Source organism: Dromiciops gliroides, chromosome 1 (assembly GCF_019393635.1).
Source record: "Dromiciops gliroides isolate mDroGli1 chromosome 1, mDroGli1.pri, whole genome shotgun sequence".
NCBI lineage: Eukaryota > Metazoa > Chordata > Mammalia > Microbiotheria > Microbiotheriidae > Dromiciops > Dromiciops gliroides.
This window is the reverse complement of record NC_057861.1, coordinates 55,489,009-55,506,752: the sequence shown is the minus strand read 5'-3', so window position 1 is coordinate 55,506,752 and position 17,744 is coordinate 55,489,009. Positions and strand designations below refer to the sequence as shown.

Below are 17,744 nucleotides of genomic sequence, written 5' to 3'. Positions count from 1 at the left end.
GTTGGGAGTGTTGAAAGGATTCTTGGCCAGGTATGGGTTGGCTCCCCTAGCAAAAGCAATGGGATTTGAACCCACACCATTGAATCCCAGGACTTAGAGCAGGAAGGGACCTCAAAGGTCCATCCAATTCACTTCCATTTCATGAGCATTTCTTTACTGGGCTCTGTGCCCAGCCCTGGGCTGGCTGCCGAGGCTACAGAGACAACAGTGAAACTGACCCTGCCTTCACAGGGCTTACATTCTACTGGGGAGAAGCAACATGTGCGCCGATAAAGACACACAAAACCATTTGGGGGAACCTGAGGGAACGCTAACCACCAGGGGTTTCCGTAGGAGGTTACACTTGAGCTGCGCCTTTCAGGGTTTCCAGGATTGGATGGCAAGGGAGAGAGGGTTCCAAGCATTGGGAAGGAGGACACAGAGACATACCCACGGGAGGTGGAATGGGATGTATAGAGAACAGCAGCTAGATCCGTCTGACTGAAGCATAGGGTTCAACACTCTACTTTTATAGATAGACGCTAAGGTCATTGAGGGGAAGTGACTTTCCCAAGATCACACAGTTAAGGAAACAGAAGAAACTGAATTCCAAGCCAGGTTCTGATTCTTGATCCATTCTGTGTTTTTAGTACTCCCTCCCTCTGTTGAGTTCTGGCTCCGTATGAAGGTTCTGTTCCAGTATGGTCATTCCGGGGAGGGGGCTCTAAGAATCCCTGGTCCTCAAACCTCCCATGTCATGTCCCCTGCCCCCAGGCCCCTGCACTCACGTAGTTAGCCTGCAGATCAGGGTGGTCCTTCTCTATGCCGTCATCCAGGATGGACACCACAACCCCCTGGCCTGTGTAACCTTTCTTCCAAGCCTCCAGGATGTTCAGGTCAGGGTGGACTTGCTTGTTCTAGAAGGGGAGCTTCAGAAGGTCCCTGCAGGGGACTTCCCCAGCCTGGGGGCCCCAAACTCCACACAGTGGAGTCTCAGGCTCAGGGGAAGCCTTGCTCCTCACCCGGTCCCCTTACTCCCTATTCAGGGGCTCTGGAGTTGCCCACACCCCCAGTGCCCACCCTTCTTACCATATACCACTGCTTGGAGAACCAGGGGTCTGTGGGTAGCACAAAATTCTCTCTCTTCACCCGGCGCTTCAGTGTTTGCTGCTCAAACCAGTGGACCTGGAAGAATACCAGCCCTGTCTTCCCCACCCAGAGACTTCAGGCATCCGGGAAGTTCTGCAAACACTCATTTCTTTACTATTTGCTGTTGTATTATTTTGATCTTTGGTCGTTTCAGTCGTGTCTGACTGTCTGTGACCCCATTTGGGGTTTTCTTTTTTTTTCCTTTTTTCTGTTTTTGGTTTTTTGGAGGGGCAATGAGGGTTAAGTGACTTGCCCAGGGTCACGCAGCTAGTAACTGTCAAGTGTCTGAGGCTGGATTTGAACTCAGGTACTCCTAAATCCAAGGCCAGTGCTTTATCCACTACACCACCTAGCTGCCCCCTATTTGGGGTTTTCTTAGCAAAGATACCAGAGTGGTTTGCCATTTCCTTCTTCAGCTCATTTGACAGATGAGGAAATTGAGGCAGACCAGGTTAAGTGACTAGCCCAGGGTCACCCAGATAGTGTCTGAGACAAGATTTGAACTCAGAAAGTTGAGTCTTCCTGACTCTATCCAATGCGTGCCACTTAGCTGCCCCATTGTTCTGTAAGCTAAGCTTTATACTTGCTGCTCAGGAGAAAAACTAACATGAATATGCTTAGTTCTAGCACTGAGAAACTCGGAGCCCAAGAGGTTGGATAAGACACCCCCAAGGATTAGGCTGGCAAAGCACGTCCATGTAGCAGAGGCACAAATAATCAGATGAGGGAGGACATCTCAAAGTCAGAGAGATAAATAGATCTCTTTCACCTGGAAGAGGGGAAGGAGAGAAATCAGGGAACACTTGGAGGAGGTGGCACTATTCAAGGTTTTCTTTGCAAAAACAAATAAATTGGAAGACAACTTCCATCTCCAACAATTGGAGAATGGTTGAATAAAATATGGCGTATCAACACAGGTGAGAGGCAGTGTGAGATAAAGAATGGACCAACCTTAAGAAGCAAGCCTTGAACCTCTTGGGTTCAAGGTCAGCCTCTGACATCCACCAGCTGTGAACCTAAAGAAGGGGTAATGAGTTAACCTGTCAGTGCCCCCAGGCAACTCTGAGACTGTAAATTACAGAGGAGCTACTGATCTATGCTGGTGAAGAGAATGCCCACACCCTGAGCTCCCAGCACTGATGAAATCACCAATCTGGACCAAAAATAATGTCATGAAATATCATAATAAACATGAACTGCAAAAGAAATAGCCCAAAAACATACCAATGGAAGGTGGAATGTGATATACCAGGAACAGCAGCTAGATCCACTAGACTGAAGCATATGGTTCAATACTCTACTTTTATAGATAGAAACTAAAGCCATTGAGAAGTGACATTCCCAAGATCACACAGCTAGTAAGCAGAAGAGCCTGAATTCGAACCCAATAACATTAACATAGTGTTTTAAAATTTGTGATGTGTTTTAATTTTTTTTTTTTTTTTAGTGAGGCAATTGGGGTTAACTGACTTTCCCAGGGTCACACAGCTAGTAAGCGTGTGTTAAGTGTCTGAGGCCGGATTTGAACTCAGGTACTCCTGATTCTAGGGCCAGTCCACTGTGCCACCTAGCTGCCCCATGTGACATGTTTTATACATACCATGCTGTTTTCTATATATCATGCCATTTGACCTTCACAACAACCCTCAGCTATTATTATTCTCATTCAACTATTGAGAAAACTGAGGCTGACAGAGGTCACATGGCTAGTGTCTGAGGCCAAATTTGAACTCGGGTCCTCCTGACTCCAGGGTCGGTGTTCTATCTACTGTGCCACCTAGCCCTGAGCTCAGGGCTTCTTGACTCCAGATTTTATCCATACTCTATCTAATATTCTGCCATCTACCTGCCTTGATGACTGCATGCAAGCCTTATAGGGGAAAAAAAAGGGGAGAGGGAAGGGTATTTTTTTCTTTAAAGAAAAAAACAGAGGAAGTAAAACTTCAGACGAACATGGAAGGAGACACAGGGTAAAACAAAAGATCATTTTTCCTTATTTGTGGCTTGTTATATAATATATGAGGGTTGACCTTGTTAAATAAGATAAGAAGCATTAGTGTAGGAAGAAGATGCAGGTCAGTCTTAGAGTCCCCAGACCACTAAGGTTAAGTGACTCAGGGGGCAGCTAGGTGGCGCAGTGGATAAAGCACTGGCCTTGGATTCAGGAGGACCTGAGTTCAAATCCAGCCTCAGACACTTGACACTTAACTAGCTGTGTGACCCTGGGCAAGTCACTTAACCCTCATTGCCCTGCAAAAACAAACAAAACAAAGGTTAAGTGACTCACTCAGTCAGTCATTGTCAAAGGCAGGACCAGAATCCAAGTCTTTCTGCCTTCAAGACCACCTCTCTATCAGCTACCCCACACTACCTCTTTAGATTTCATTTCTTTTCTTTTTCTTTTTTTTTTTTTTGATGAGGCAATTGGAGTTAAGTGACTTGCCCAGGGTCACACAGCTAGTAAGTGTCAAGTGTCTGAGGCTGGATTTGAACTCAGGTCCTCCTGAATCCAGGGCCAGTGCTCTATCCACTGTGCCACCTAGCTGCCCCTACAGTACCTCTTTAAATGCTAAGGGGCTTATGTAAGATTTTCCGCCTTATTTTATATTTTTAGGTTTTCATTGTCGCTTACTAAATTTGTAATTTTTTTTTTAAAGAGCCAATAAAGTGAGCTGTTGGGGTGGGGTGGAGCAAAAGTGGATACTCACATACCTTGTGAAGCCAACAAAAGGATATCCCCTGAGTCTTGGGGTGGGTAGGGGTAGCGGCCTGTCAGCTAGGTGGCATAGTGGATAAAGCATTAGATTTGAAGCCAGAAAGTCCTGAGTTCAAATCCATCCTTAAGGGACAGCTAGGTGGCACAGTAGATAGAGCACCGGCCCTGGATTCAGGAGGACCTGAGTTCAAATCCAGCCTCAGACACTTAACACTTCCTAGCTGTGTGACCCTGGGCAAGTCACTTCAAAACAAAAACAAAAAGAAAGGTTGTGATGGATAAGAGGAGTTAAACTTGCTTTGCTTGGCCCCAGAAGACCAAAAAAGGATAAGTGGATTTCAGGCAAGAGTGTGCTAATAAACGTTTAACAACCAGGCTCTCAGAAAATGCAAGACATCTTTTAAGTTTAATCTGCATTTTTAACATGTTTTCAATCATTTTCTTAAGTCTAGACAATCAAAACAATAAAATCAGGCAGGGATTTGCAGTGTTAGGGGACTTCTGAGGTATGTCTTCTGGTTCCAGAGAGTGGGTTAGAGCTGCTCCAGCACACCTCTGGTTTCAGGAAAGCTGACTTAAGTTCAACAAAACAAAAAACTGCCAAATAATGAGAGCTGCTCCAAACTGGTATGAATGGCCTCAAACAGTAAGGAGTTCTCCACTGCTACAGACCTTCGAAGAACAAGTATTAGAAGTGTTGAGATTTGTCAATCCCATGATTCTAGTCCTCCTCCTTACTCACTCACCTTGCACAAGTTGCTGCCACTCTGTGGGCCCATTTTCCCAAGATTCTGATGTGTGATATGATTTTGAGGCTATAAAATAATAGCCTCCAGGGGCAGCTAGGTGGTGCAGTGGATAAAGCACTGGCCCTGGATTCAGGAGGACCTGAATTCAAATCTGGTCTCAGACACTTGACACTTACTAGCTGGGTGACCCTGGGCAAGTCACTTAACCCTCATTGCCCCGCAAAAAAAAAAAGTTCAGTATTTGGGGGCAGCTAGGTGACACTTGACACTAGCTGTGTGACCTTGGGCAAGTCACTTAACCCCAATTGCCTCACCAAAAATAATAATAATAATAATAATAGCCTCCAACTTGCCCTCCCCCACCCCCAAGGACAGGAGGAAGAGAAGTGGGGCAGGTAAAATAATATGGTCAAAAAACCTAGGGTTTTCCTCCCCCTTCCCCCACTCACCTTAGGGTCTTTCTTCAGCCTTAGACTGTGGCCCCAGTGCTGGCTAAGGGCTCTCGCAGCCACACCCCGATGCTGGAAGTGGTAATAGTGCTGGCCCTGGATGACCTGCAGAGAAGATGGCCAAGCCAGGGGTTGAAGGAACTGGGACCTGAGGAATGGGTCCCCTTGATACCATACCAGGGAGGGTCAGCCCAGCATCACCCCTGCCCCCTGGCTTGCCACTGCCCCACACCTCTGGGAGCCTGACCCATGATAAGGGATCCAGCTTCCTGAGGGTGCCCACCAGGGTCTTCCCTTCCATTGGTCCCCTTCCTCACCCAGAATGGGATTGTGCTTGGCCACGCAACGGTGAGTTCTAGTGATGTGGTAGGGGCTGGGGTGTTTGGTATTTCTCTGTGACTGAGCTGGGGAGGAGAAAATTTGGGAAGGAAGCAGTAGGAAACAGCTGGGCAAAGCCGTGTCTAGGGCACAGATGTATGTACCTATTTCTGAGCTTAAGGGAGTGATGCTGTCAATTAAATGATAAAGTAAGAGCCATATGTGCTCCCGGGAGGACAGTGCATGTGTTTTGTTTTTTGTTTTTGGTGAAGCAATTGGGGTTTAGTGACTTGCCCAGGGTCACACAGCTAGTAAGCGTCAAGTGTCTGAGGCTGGATTTGAACTCAGGTCCTCCTGACTCCAGGGCCGGTGCTCTATCCACTACGCCACCTAGCTGCCCCAAGACAGTGCATGTGAAGGGGCCCTCTGTGGGCCTCCAGATGTGTCCAGGAGGGAGCTGTGTGTATATGTGTAGCAAATGAGGAAGCAGGTGGGTGGATGCTCACATCAACTTTAGTTCAATAAATATTTCTTAAATGTCTACTCTGTTCAAGGCCCTTGCTAGGCACTGTGGAAACAAAAATAAAAAGTGACTTGGGGGCAGCTGGGTGGCACAGTGGATAGAGCACTGGCCCTGGATTCAGGAGGACCTGAGTTCAAATACGGCCTCAGACACTTGACACTTACTAGCTGTGTGACCCTGGGCAAGTCACTTAACCCCCATTGCCCAGCAAAAAAACCCCAAACAAACAAAAAAGTGACTTGGCCTTCAGGAAGCTTACATCTTACTCCCTGGGATACCTCATGTGCACAGGTAAGTGTGAAACAAGGTATGGGGATGGGGGCAGAGAAGAGAGCCAAGCAAAGTGCTCTAGGAAAACTGGACAGCTGAGAAAATGCTTTAAGCTGGGAGTCTAGGGAGGAAGGGAGGTTTCAGGGAAGACCACAGGCTCACCGGTCTAAAGGTAGAAGGGGCCTTAGTCCAAACCTCTCATTTTGCAGATGGGGAAACTGGCCCAGAGAAAGATAAAAAGACTTGCTCAAGGTCATTCAGGTGCTGACTTGAGCCTTTAGGGGAGATAAGGATCAGTTAACCTCTGCCCCAGTTTCCTCCTCTGTAAAAAGAGGGGGTTGGACTGATTGGCCACTGAAGTCTGTTTCCACTCTACTTTCCTGGACAACTACAATGGCCTGAGCTGCGTCTCTACCCCTTTTAATCCATCCTCCACACAGTGGCAAAAAGTGATTTTTCTTCAAGTTCAAGTCCATGTCACTCGATTACTCAGTAAATTCCAACAGCTCCCTATCACCTCTAGGTGATCACATATAAAGCCCTTTAAAATCTGGCCTCACCTGACCTTTCCAACTTTCTTACATGTTCCTCCCCTTCCTGTCCTCTACAGTTCCCCCACCCCAAAGGCATTTGTGCTCTTGTTTATACATCACGCTCTATCTCCCTTTTCCAGGTCTCCACTGTCTCTCCCCCATCCCTAGAATGCACTCCTTCCTCATTCATCTCTGCCTTGTAGACTCCCCGTTTCCTGCAAAACTCAGCTCAAGCAATAAGGTCTACATGAAGCCTCTCCCGATCCTCCCTCTCAGCTGTTTGTGCCCTCTTCCCCAAATTTACCTTGATTTTACTTTTATATATTGTATAGATATTGATTTATGCAACCTTCTCTCCTGATAGAATGCCACTGGAGTCTTTGCCCAGTACCTAGCATGGTGCCTAATAATTCCTCCCCTGTTTCCAAATCCAAATGTTTCTTCCATTGTACTATACTGCTGCACTGGGTTCTGGGATTACAAAGAAAAATGGAAAACGGTCTTTGTCCTGGCTCAGGGGAGAGGGAGAAGCTATGCACACATAAGTATATAGATGGTCATTTTGAACAGAAAGGAGGGATCCATTCCAAAAATATGGTGGCTGTTATGGGCCCATAGCACCCCAAAAGTTCTCTAGGGCACATCAAGGAACCTTCTCCTTGAGAAGCTAAACCAAAGGACAGACACACCTAAAGAGATAAGTGGAACCAGATCTGACTGAGCTAACTTCATTCTAGTCTCCCTTACCCCTGGGGAGTTAAATTTGGGTGTGGCTGCTTCCTTTGTGTCTTGAGGAGAGAGATGGCTTGAGAGATCAGAAGCCACCCCTCCGACAACTCCCCCAGCCACCACCAGTGGGGGATGGTCCTCCCTCACTAGAGGAACTTTCCAGTCAGTCCTCTATAAAAGTACCTGCCTGTCTCCTGCTCCAGGAGATTGGTATCTCAGAGCCACTCTCTCTGTGGCATGCCTTTCTCCCCATGAGAAATCCAAGGACTTCTTTCATGGTTTCCCTTCCCTTCCCTTCTCCTTATTCTAAATAAACTACTATCTTATTCTAACTGCTTTTGTGTGCAAGAGGGTGTAATTCTTTTTTTTTTTAAATGGGGCAATGAAGGTTAAGTGACTTGCCCAAGATCACATAGCTAGTAAGTGTCAAATGTCTGAGGCCAGATTTGAACTCAGGTCCTCCTGAATCCAGGGCTGGTGCTTTATCCACTGTGCCACCTAGCTACCCTTTTTTTCTTTTTTTGGGGGGGGGTGTAATTCTTTAAAGAGGAATTCCTAAGGACCCCAAACCCCTACCCCTTACCCCCAACCCCATTTTCCCCATGACAGTGGCCTTCAAAGACCAAACAATGGTCCACTTGGACTAGAACATGGAGGTTACAAAAAAGAGAAATAAGGCAGGAAAGGCAGCCTGGGACCAGACTGTGGATCTATCTAGAGAGTAGGAAGCTAAGTAAGGTGTGTGCATTTTATCTTATGGGCCACAAGGAAGCACTTGCTAATGGCTTTGGAGGAGGGGAATGATTCCATCAGACCCATATGTTGAGATGATGTCTGGAAGGTATATGGAGAGTGGAATGGAAAAGGAAGACCCAGGGGGAGGGAAGCAATGAGAGACCACTTAGCGAAGTACTGCAAGAGTTCCTGTGGGAGGTGATGGGAAGCCTAAACCAAGATGGCGGCCATGTAAACTGGGAGAAGAGGCAGTAGTCAAAATTTCTAGGACTTGAAGATTGCTGAGATGCTGGGGGATGAAGTCAGACCAAGAACCCTCTGAGGGGGGACTGGGAGGAAATAAGTGAAGTCTGGAGAAGAGGCAGGTTTCTTGGGGAAGTCAATAGATTCCATTCTGAACATGCTGAGTCTGGGATGTCAGCAGGGCATCCAGGTGGAAATTCGGGGGGGGGGGGGGAGCTCACAGCAGGGAGAGCAGAGCTGAATGCATAACTATGTCTGCACTCAGGTCCTCCAAGGGATAGCTGGTGTGTGTGGCCTGTTTTCACCCACCTCCCCCACTCCCCCATACCCACTCACTCCTCAAACCCTGGCAGTTGGGTTCTATTGAAACAACTCTCTCCAAGGTCATTGATGACCTCATTACCACCAAATCCAATGGCCTTTTGTCAGAGCTCAGCCTCCTTCATCTATCTCTATTCAGAATTTGATACAGTGGCCCACTCCCCAACTTCTTGAGATTCTCTCTCCTCCTCCCCTCCTGGGTTTCTAAGATACTATGTTCCTGTGATTCTCCTTGTAACAACTCCCACTTTTCTTTTTTTTTCAGAGCACACAATCCCAGGAGGAAGGCAGATGTATCATAGAACAAGAGCATCCTACAGTGAGAGAAGGGCTGAACTTGGAGTGAGGAGAGGACTAGAATCAAATTCAACCTATGACCCTTCTTAGCTTAATGAGCTTGGATTAGTCACTTCCTTTTTGCAAGTCTCAGTTCCCTCCTCTGTAAAATGGGTGTTATTCTTGCCATGGTATTTACCTCCCAGGATCATTGTGAAAAGCAAATGAGATAGTTAAAGTGTGGTGTTTTGTTTTGTTTGGAAAAAAACAACAAAACCTTTAAGTGCTACAGATATGTGAGTTATTATTATAATTATCCTTACTTTACGGATGGGAAAACTGAAGAATTCAATAAGTTAAGTTGGGGCAGCTAGGTGGCGCAGTGGATAGAGCGCTGGCCCTGGAGTCAGGAGTACCTGAGTTCAAATCCAGACTCAGACACTTGACACTTACTAGCTGTGTGACCCTGGGCAAGTCACTTAACCCCAATTGCCTCACTGAAAAAAAAAAAAGTTAAGTGACTTGCTCCTGATTATGTCTAATCCAATCCAACAAGCATTTATTAAACACCTACTTAGATTGTATATTTAGAGCTGGAAAGGGGCCTTAGAGACTTCCTAGTCCAACCCCCTCCTTTTATAGAGGAGGAGCAAAGGCCCAGGGAGCTGTGACTTCCCCAAGGTCAGAGAGGAGCAAAATCAGGATTCAAACATAGGACCTCTGTCTGTCTCTGAATCTGACATTGTTCTTTCCACTGGACCATACTGCCTGTGCTGGGCTCTGGTTATACAAAGAAAACATGGAAAATTATCTCTAGGTCCTCAAAGGGCTTATGCTCTCCTGGAGGAGTAGAGAGAACTACCCAGACAAATCAATAGGTAAACAATCATTTGAAAAGAAATGAGAGAGGGGCAGCTAGGTGGTGCAGTGGATAAAACACCAGCCTTGGATTCAGGAGGACCTGAGTTCAAATCCACCTCAGACACTTGACACATTCTAGCTGTGTGACCCTGGGCAAGTCACTTAACCCTCATTGCCCCACCAAAAAAAAGAAAAGAAAAAAGAAATGAAATGAAATGAGAGACAGAGAAGGGAAGACTGGAGGGCCAGCTGACTGAGGCGGGGGTGAGATCAAGGCACAAGCAGAGGGATTGCTTCTAGTGAGGAAAAGGACCACCAGGAGGAGAGATGACAGGGAATCTTGAGGAGTAGAATGGCAGATAAGAGGGAACTCATGGCAAATGATCTTGGTTTTCTCAGTAAAGTATGAGTTCTCAGAAATACCACTACTAGTCCTGGGTCCAAAGAGACCAAAGAGAGAGGAAAAGGCGTTGTATGTACAAAAACCTTTAAAACAGCTCATTTTATGGTGGCAAAGAACTAGAAATTAAGCAGGTCCCTACCAATTGGGGAATAGTTGAACAAATTATGGTATAATATAGCAGGCATATGAGTATAATGGAATACTATTGTCTTGTAAGACTTGATGAAAGGGATGGTTTCATAGAAACCTGGGAAGACTTATGTGAACTGATGCTGAGTGAAGTGGGCAGAACCCAGAGAACAATTTACAGGATGATAAAATGTCAGGACAAACAACTTTGAAAGGCTTAAAAACCCTTACTACTTAATACGAAATAGTCCAGGAGTGAGGTAATGAGGGTCTGCACCAGGGTGGTGGTAACGTCAGAAGGGTTATATATACAAGAGATATTACAAAGGTAGAATCAACAGGATTTGGTAACAGATTGGATAGAAGTGGGGAGAGGTGAGAGAGTAAGGAGTCAAGGATGATATATAGGTTTCCAGCCTGGATGACTGGGAGGATAATGGTACCCTTGTCAGTAATGAATTGGAGTTTTGGACATGAGGAGTTTCAGATGTCTATGGGGGGCATCTAGTCAAATAGGCAGTTGGAGATGCAAGACTAGAGCTGAACAAAGAGATAATAAGGTTAGATAAACAAATTTGGGAATTGTCAGCATAGAGATGATAACTGAATCCATGAGAACTAATGAGATTGACAAGTGCAGAATACAGAGATAGTACAGAGAGAAGAGGGTCCAGCACAGAGCCTTGGGGGAGCGGGGTGGGGGTGGGGTTTGCCCTATCAAATATGACCTGATTAAAAATCCATCAAAGAAGATGGAGAAAGAGCAGTCAGATAAGTAGAAGGAGAACCAGAAGAGGGAGATGGGCAGTGTCAGAGGCTGAAGAGAGGTCAAGAAGGATGAGTACCAAGAAACATCCATTAGATATGTCAATTAAGAGATCACTGGTAACTTTGGTGACAGCAATGTCAGATGTCAAATGGCAGAAAATTAAGAAGATGGGCAAAGAGGAAAGGAAGAGGAGGCACTGATTGCGGAAAGCTTAGTCATTAAAAGAAGGATGGATATTACTCCTCTTCACAAACTCTTCAATCCAGTCAGACTGGCCAACTTGATGCTTCTCAAGTTTTTAGTAAATGCCTTCTATGTGCCAGATACTAGGCTAGACTCATACCCAACACTCCATCTCCTCTCTGTACCTTTGCACAAGCTGTCTCCCTTGCCTGGAATGCCTTCCCTTCTCACCTCCACCTCTTAGAATCCTTAGCTTTCTTTAAGAAGGTTCAAGTGCCTCTTCCTAGACACCTTTTATTTACTTTATAAATACTGTATCTAGTATGTGGCAGGGCTTGGCCTGGAGTCAGGAAGATCCATCTTTCTGAGTTCAAATCTGGCCTCAGATACTTGCTGGCTCCAAGTGACCCTGGGAAACTCACTTCACCCTGTTTGCCTCAGTTTCCTCATCTGTCAAATGAGCTGGAGAAGGAAATGGAAAATCACCCCAGTATCTTTGGTTGTATTGTTGTTTTTGTTTGTTTGTTTGTTTTTCCCGAGGCAATGAGGGTTAAGTGACTTGCCCAGGGTCACACAGCCAGTAAGTGTCAAGTGTCTGAAGCTAGATTTGAACTCAGGTCCTTCTGAATCCAGGACTGGTGCTTTATCCATTGTGCCACCTAGCTGCCCCCACTCCAGTATCTTTGCCAAGAAAACCCCAAAATTCGGTCATGAAGAGTTTAAATCAACTGAACAACAATAATCTACCACGTATATAGTTATTTCCACGTTGTGTCTCCCATTAGAATATAAGCTACTTAAGGATGGAGATTATTTTTGCCTTTCTCCCTATAATCTTGTGCTTAGCTTTTCTGTGCTGACAATTATAAAGGCTTAAGAAAAGTTTATGGACTGAACATTAAAGGGCCAGAGGTTCCTGAGTGATGGCTAAAGAAGGAGGTTCTGGGAGTAGCAATGCTAACCTCTCTCCACTCCCAGTATATCATTGGTCATGACAGAGGGTCCAGACAGAGAATGTAGCCAGAGATTCTGTGCCTACTGGAGAGGCAGATTTCTGTGAGCACAAGAGAAAAGGGTCTAAGATAAAGGGGAGTCTTTAAATAATGGAAAGATGAGGGGCAGCCGGGTGGCGAAGTAGATAAAGCACCAGCCCTGGATTGAGGAGGACCTGAGTTCAAATCCAGCCTCAGACACTTGACACTTACTAGCTGTGTGACCCTGGGCAAGTCACTTAACCCTCATTGCCCCCAAAATGAGTGAATGAATGAATGAACAAACAAATAAGCAAATAAATGAATGAATGAATGATGGGGAGATGTCCCACCTAGCTACCCTCCCCCCCCCCCCAAGCCATGACTGGTATACTCCTGCCTGTGATGGGCCTGACTCCCGGGTCTAGCTAGAATTCCACCACACCACATTGCCTTACGAAAGCCTCCTCTGCTTCCACTTGCCAATTTCTGCCCTTTAACCATAGGAGTCCCTGAAGGCTCCATCCTTGGCCCCCTTCCCTCCATATGCTCTAACCACTGGTGACTCCAGTCACTTCCATGCTTTCTGTTATCTCCTTTTTTTTTCTTTTATACACTGTTATTTTTAGTGCTGGAAAATTCCCCTAGTCCCAGTAAATATTTATCTTTTAATGTATCAGAAAGTCAAATTGCAAGTATTAGTATTAACAATGGAGCCTCAGCAGATAGCAACACATGGGGAGAAATTTTTCATGCATTAGTAGGATTAAAGTTGCAAATTTTCCCCGGGCTGGGAGGAGGATGGGGTGGGAGGGGCAGAGATTTCTCAATTCATCACTATGCAGATGGCAGGACTGATGTACGGTGGGAGGAGCGCCAGCTCTGAAGCCTGAAGCTTACCTCCTAAGCTTACTCTTAGACAAGCCTCATCTTTGTCTGGGCCTCAGTTTCCTTGGTCCTTTTCGGCTCTGCCTCTGTTGTTAGTACTAATACTTGCAACTTGACTGCCTGATACATTAAAAGATTCATATTTACAGGGACAGGAGAATTTTCTGACACTAGAAGATGACTATATAAAAGGCAAAAAACAAACAAAAAAACTAGTGGCCGAAGTTGCCAATGGTTAGGGCTTATGGAGACAGATTCAGAAAAGATGGCAGACAGCCATCAGCTGGCAGTCCAGTTTAGCAGGAATGTAGAGTGTATAAAAGGGAGTAATAACTTGGGAGACAGAGGCCAGTTCCTAGCTAAGGTTCCCTCCTGAGCTCCCTGGCCCTGCATCCTCAGTCCCTCTGCCAAGCCCAGTTGTTCTAACCAGGAAGCCTTGGCTGCTGCTCTTCCCTCTGCTGCAGGGTACAGATATCCTCCATCAGGCCTAGTTTTCTCTCCAGGGACGATTTTAGAAATGGCTACCTAGTATCCTACTGATTTGTGAGCAATTTTATCTTATCTCTCAAAATTCCCCGAGGTCGGGGATTATTTATTTATTTATTACCAGCGAGTATATCTCATCCCCCTAAATTCCCATAACCAGTATCTTTTAAAAAGTCATTTGTTGCATAGCCAGGGCCATCCACGGAGCTGAATGGCTTAATACATTGTTTCCTGAGAACGAGAAAGTATAATGGTGTCCGGAGGAGTGTGTGCCAGGGGGAGGGGGTATCATAGTATGGAAAGAGAGGTGGAGTGGAGGAATGGTGGGGGAAGGGGAGGAGACTGTGAGCCTGGGGGTGGGGGTGTGTGGTGTGTGGAATGAGATGTGTCCCACTAGAAGGCTTGGGAAGCTACTACCGGAGCCCAGGGAGTGTGGCATTCGTGCCTTGGGAAGAACCCAGGGTCCTAAAGAGGTTCTCCGGGTGTCCTACCTGCCCCAAGTTGACAAAGCCGAACTTGCGGGCCAAGCGCTCGGCCTCCCGGCTGCCCCCGGGCAGCAGCACAGCCCAACTGCTAACATAGATGGGGACGAAGAAGCGGCCCCGGCGACCCCAGCCCGTCCCGGGTTCCTGTCTGGGCCCCTTTAGGGACAAGACGGAGACCAGAACCAGGGTTAAGGTCAGGGCTAGGACCAAGGTCAGGGCCAGGGTCAGGTGAACGAGCCTCAGTCGGGTCCAGCCTGGCCGCATGGTAGCCAGGGGCCGGGAGAAGCCCCTCCCTCGGGACAAACTGTCCCCAGGACCACAGGGGGTCGCGTTTAAACGCCCCCGACCCCCGAACCCACCCCCGGGCAGGAATGGAGCAGCCCCGCCCCCTGGGCACCAGAGCGAAGCAACCCCCGCCCCCTGGACGCCTCTTCCCGGCTCCATGGCAACGCCTTTCCCCCGCCCCGCGGGGGGCTTCATTCCCAGGGGGCTGTGCGGCCGCTGAACTACAGCCAGCAAGTGGAGCGCTGGAGGGGGTGGGGAAAATGGAGCTCCGTTCCCTGGGGCGTGGTGGGGGTGTTAACCTGGAGGACTGCCGGGAGGAGGGGACTCTCCAGGTGAGTAGGAATTGGCTAAACTCTCCTCTCTAGTTGCCCTAGTCTACTACCCATCTCCTAGCCTCACTCTTTTTTTTTTTTTTTTTGGTGAGGCAATTGGGGTTAAGTGACTTGCCCAGGGTCACACAGCCAGTAAGTGTTAAGTGTCTGAGGCCGAATTTGAACTCAGGTACTCCTGACTCCAGGGCCGGTGCTCTATCCACTGCGCCATCTATCTGCCCCCCTAGCCTCACTCTTAAACTGGAGAAACAGGTTCGAGTTCTGGTTTTACCAGTCTCGCTGTGTGACCTTGGGCCAGTCATTTCCCCCCTTTTAACCCTCCGTTGTCCTCTACTGTGAAATGAGAGAGTTGCACTAGATTCTAGCTTCTTAAACTGTGGGTCGCATAAAAATTTTTCTGGGGAAAAGGTTTAAGAAGCTCTGCACTAGGTTATAGTCTTAGCCGGAAAAGGCCTAACTAGCATATAATTAATAGCAGAGAGGGAACTTGAACCGGGGTGGCCTGAGCCTAGTTGCGGGTTTCCTCCGATACAAGTTGATTCAGCCATTCACTAGGATCTGCTCGAGTTTCTATTATACTTTACAGCAGAACATGCAAATACCGAAACCCCCATTTTAAAGAGGAAGAAACTGAGGAACCGAGAAGGGAACTGAATTAACTTGTTCAAAGTCACACTGTTTTGCTGGTCAGTCCATAAACAAATGCCAGATCGGGCGTGCTAAGAGCTTGGGGAATACAAAGAATGGCAAATGACTGTCTCTGTGCTTTCCAAGAGCTCACAATCTAACGGGGAGACACCATGGAAACAACTTCGTGTAAATAAGCTAGATTCAGGATAAATTGGAGATAATTAACAAAGGGAAGGGACTAGGCTTTAGGATGATCCCAAAAGGCTTCGGTGGTGGTGTTGTTTTAGCAAGAGGCTGAGCTGGAATTTGACTTCCCACTCTAAGAATTTCATCTAATCATTTGCCAAGTCCTATACATTCTTCTTCTCCACCTCTATATTAATCGTGGCTCCTACCCTAACTGGGAGCTCTACATGGTCCTGCGGACCTGCCCTACTCGCTTGTAAACTTCCTTGTTCAAGCTTTTGTCTTGGGGGTTGTCTGGGCTGCTGTCTTCCTGTGCCTTGGATGCTCTCCCTCCTAAGTGCCAAATCTTGGAATCTTTAGGTTCCTTCAAGTGCCACCTTGTACATGAGGTCTTTCCAGATCCATCCCCCACCCCAACTCCATGGAACTATGGTTCCTCTTCTACCCCATAACCTTGGATTTTGAATGTGTATATTTTCATTTGTGTTTTGGCACATAGTAGACATTTAATAAATGCTTTTGGTCGTTTGATTGATTGAATCATCACTTCTCGCCTCCCAGTTGATCTCCCTCCCTTCTCCAGTCTCTTACACCATTGCCAACCTAATCCATCTATCTAGGGACCAAATTTGATCATGCCAATTTCCCATAGCAATCAGCTTCAGGGGGCAGCTAGGGAGCTGCCAGAGCACTGGCCCTGAAGTCAGGAGGACCTGAATTCAAATCTGGCCTCAGACATTAGCTGTATGACCCTGGGCAAGTCACTTAACCCCTGCCTCAAAAACCAAAACCAAACCAAACAACCCTTCAGTGGCTTCCTATTTGCCCATAGGTTAGCATACATATTCCTCATTCTCTACAATGTCTCCAACCTACCTTTTCATATTTATTTTACATTATATTACCCCTCTTTAGGCAATCTATATTCCAGCTAAAATGAACTGTTGTTTCCTCAGACCCAAAAGGGCTACTATCTCCTTGGGCTGGCTCAAATCCCTCCCACTTCCCAACCCTATAACTGGAATACATTCCTTTCTCATCTCTGCTTCTCAGAATTTTTTGCCTTTCTTCAATGAAGGGCTAGGTTTAGGTGCCTTCGCACTGAATTTTACTCCCCGATAAAATAGAGCACCACTGGCTTCCATATATCATTTTTATAATAAAGATGTTAAAAGCTAATATTTACTACATACTGCTCTAAAGTTGGCAAGAAACTTTACATTTATAATCTCATTTGGTCTTCACAACAACCCTATGAGTTAGTTGCTATTATTATCCGAATTTTACAGATAAGAAAACTGAGGCTGAGAGAAGTTAGGTGACTTGCCTAAGGTCACACAGTTGGTAAGTGTATATGTATTTTCCACTGCTTTAAAACACAAGCTCCTTGTGGGCAGAAATTGTGTACTTTTTATTTCTGTGTCCCTGGGCTGCCCGACTGAGCACTGTGTCGTACACAGAGTAGACACTTAATATTTGTTGAATGAATGAACTAAGTCTTTTGACTCCAAATTCAGGGCTCTTTTCCACATTGCATTTCCAAACATTTATTGAGTTCCTACTGTATGCAGAATACTAAGTGAGACTTCTTCATGGATCTCAGAGGGAGGAGAAATTTGGAATGTAAAATGGCCGAGGATGCGGGGAGAAAGAAGCATGAGACTGGCTCACGGAGAAACTCCCGCTCGAGGTGTGGGACCAGAAGTGAGTTCAGAGGTTAAAGGATTAGTTGGAAAGCTGAGCGAGAGGGAAGAGAGAGGTGGGGAAGAGCCTAGACTGGCTAGGGTCTGGGGGTGGGAGGGACGTTAACTTACGTAGGAGACCGGGCAGGTGTGCCCCGAGAGGGGTTGCCTGAGAAATCTAGGATGTTGCCCTCCTGGTCTCACCTGGCTTTACCTGGCCCCCCCTCTCCACTACCAGCCTCCTCCGCGTCCCGGTTCTCTCCTAGGCCCCGCCCCCTCTTCTCACTCCCGCCCAGCTCACAGGTGGGTGGTTCGGAGCTCTCGGTGTAAGGAGGGGCAGGAGCGGGTTGGAAGAAAAGTCCCGCCTCCTTTGTCCGTTCCGCGCTCTCATTGGCCAATGTGGGCAGGCTGGGTCGACCGAAGCCCCGCCTCGATTTCCTGTCCAATCCTATATCCAGGGGGCG

At 46.9% G+C, this 17,744-nt stretch overlaps 1 protein-coding gene across 1 annotated transcript in view; it reads right to left on the bottom strand.

Annotated features, from left to right (window-relative positions):
- Positions 1-14,429, bottom strand: part of PCSK4 (proprotein convertase subtilisin/kexin type 4) — a 30,713-nt gene extending 16,284 nt beyond the window's left edge. Inside the window, exons 1-4 of the mRNA XM_043976760.1 lie at positions 14,172-14,429; positions 5,043-5,147; positions 1,069-1,164; positions 768-896 (exon numbers count right to left, since the gene is read on the bottom strand). Of these exons, the coding sequence (XP_043832695.1) occupies positions 768-896; positions 1,069-1,164; positions 5,043-5,147; positions 14,172-14,429 (588 nt within the window). The remainder of the gene's footprint in view (positions 1-767; positions 897-1,068; positions 1,165-5,042; positions 5,148-14,171) is intronic.
- Between the last annotated feature and the right edge of the window lie 3,315 nt (positions 14,430-17,744).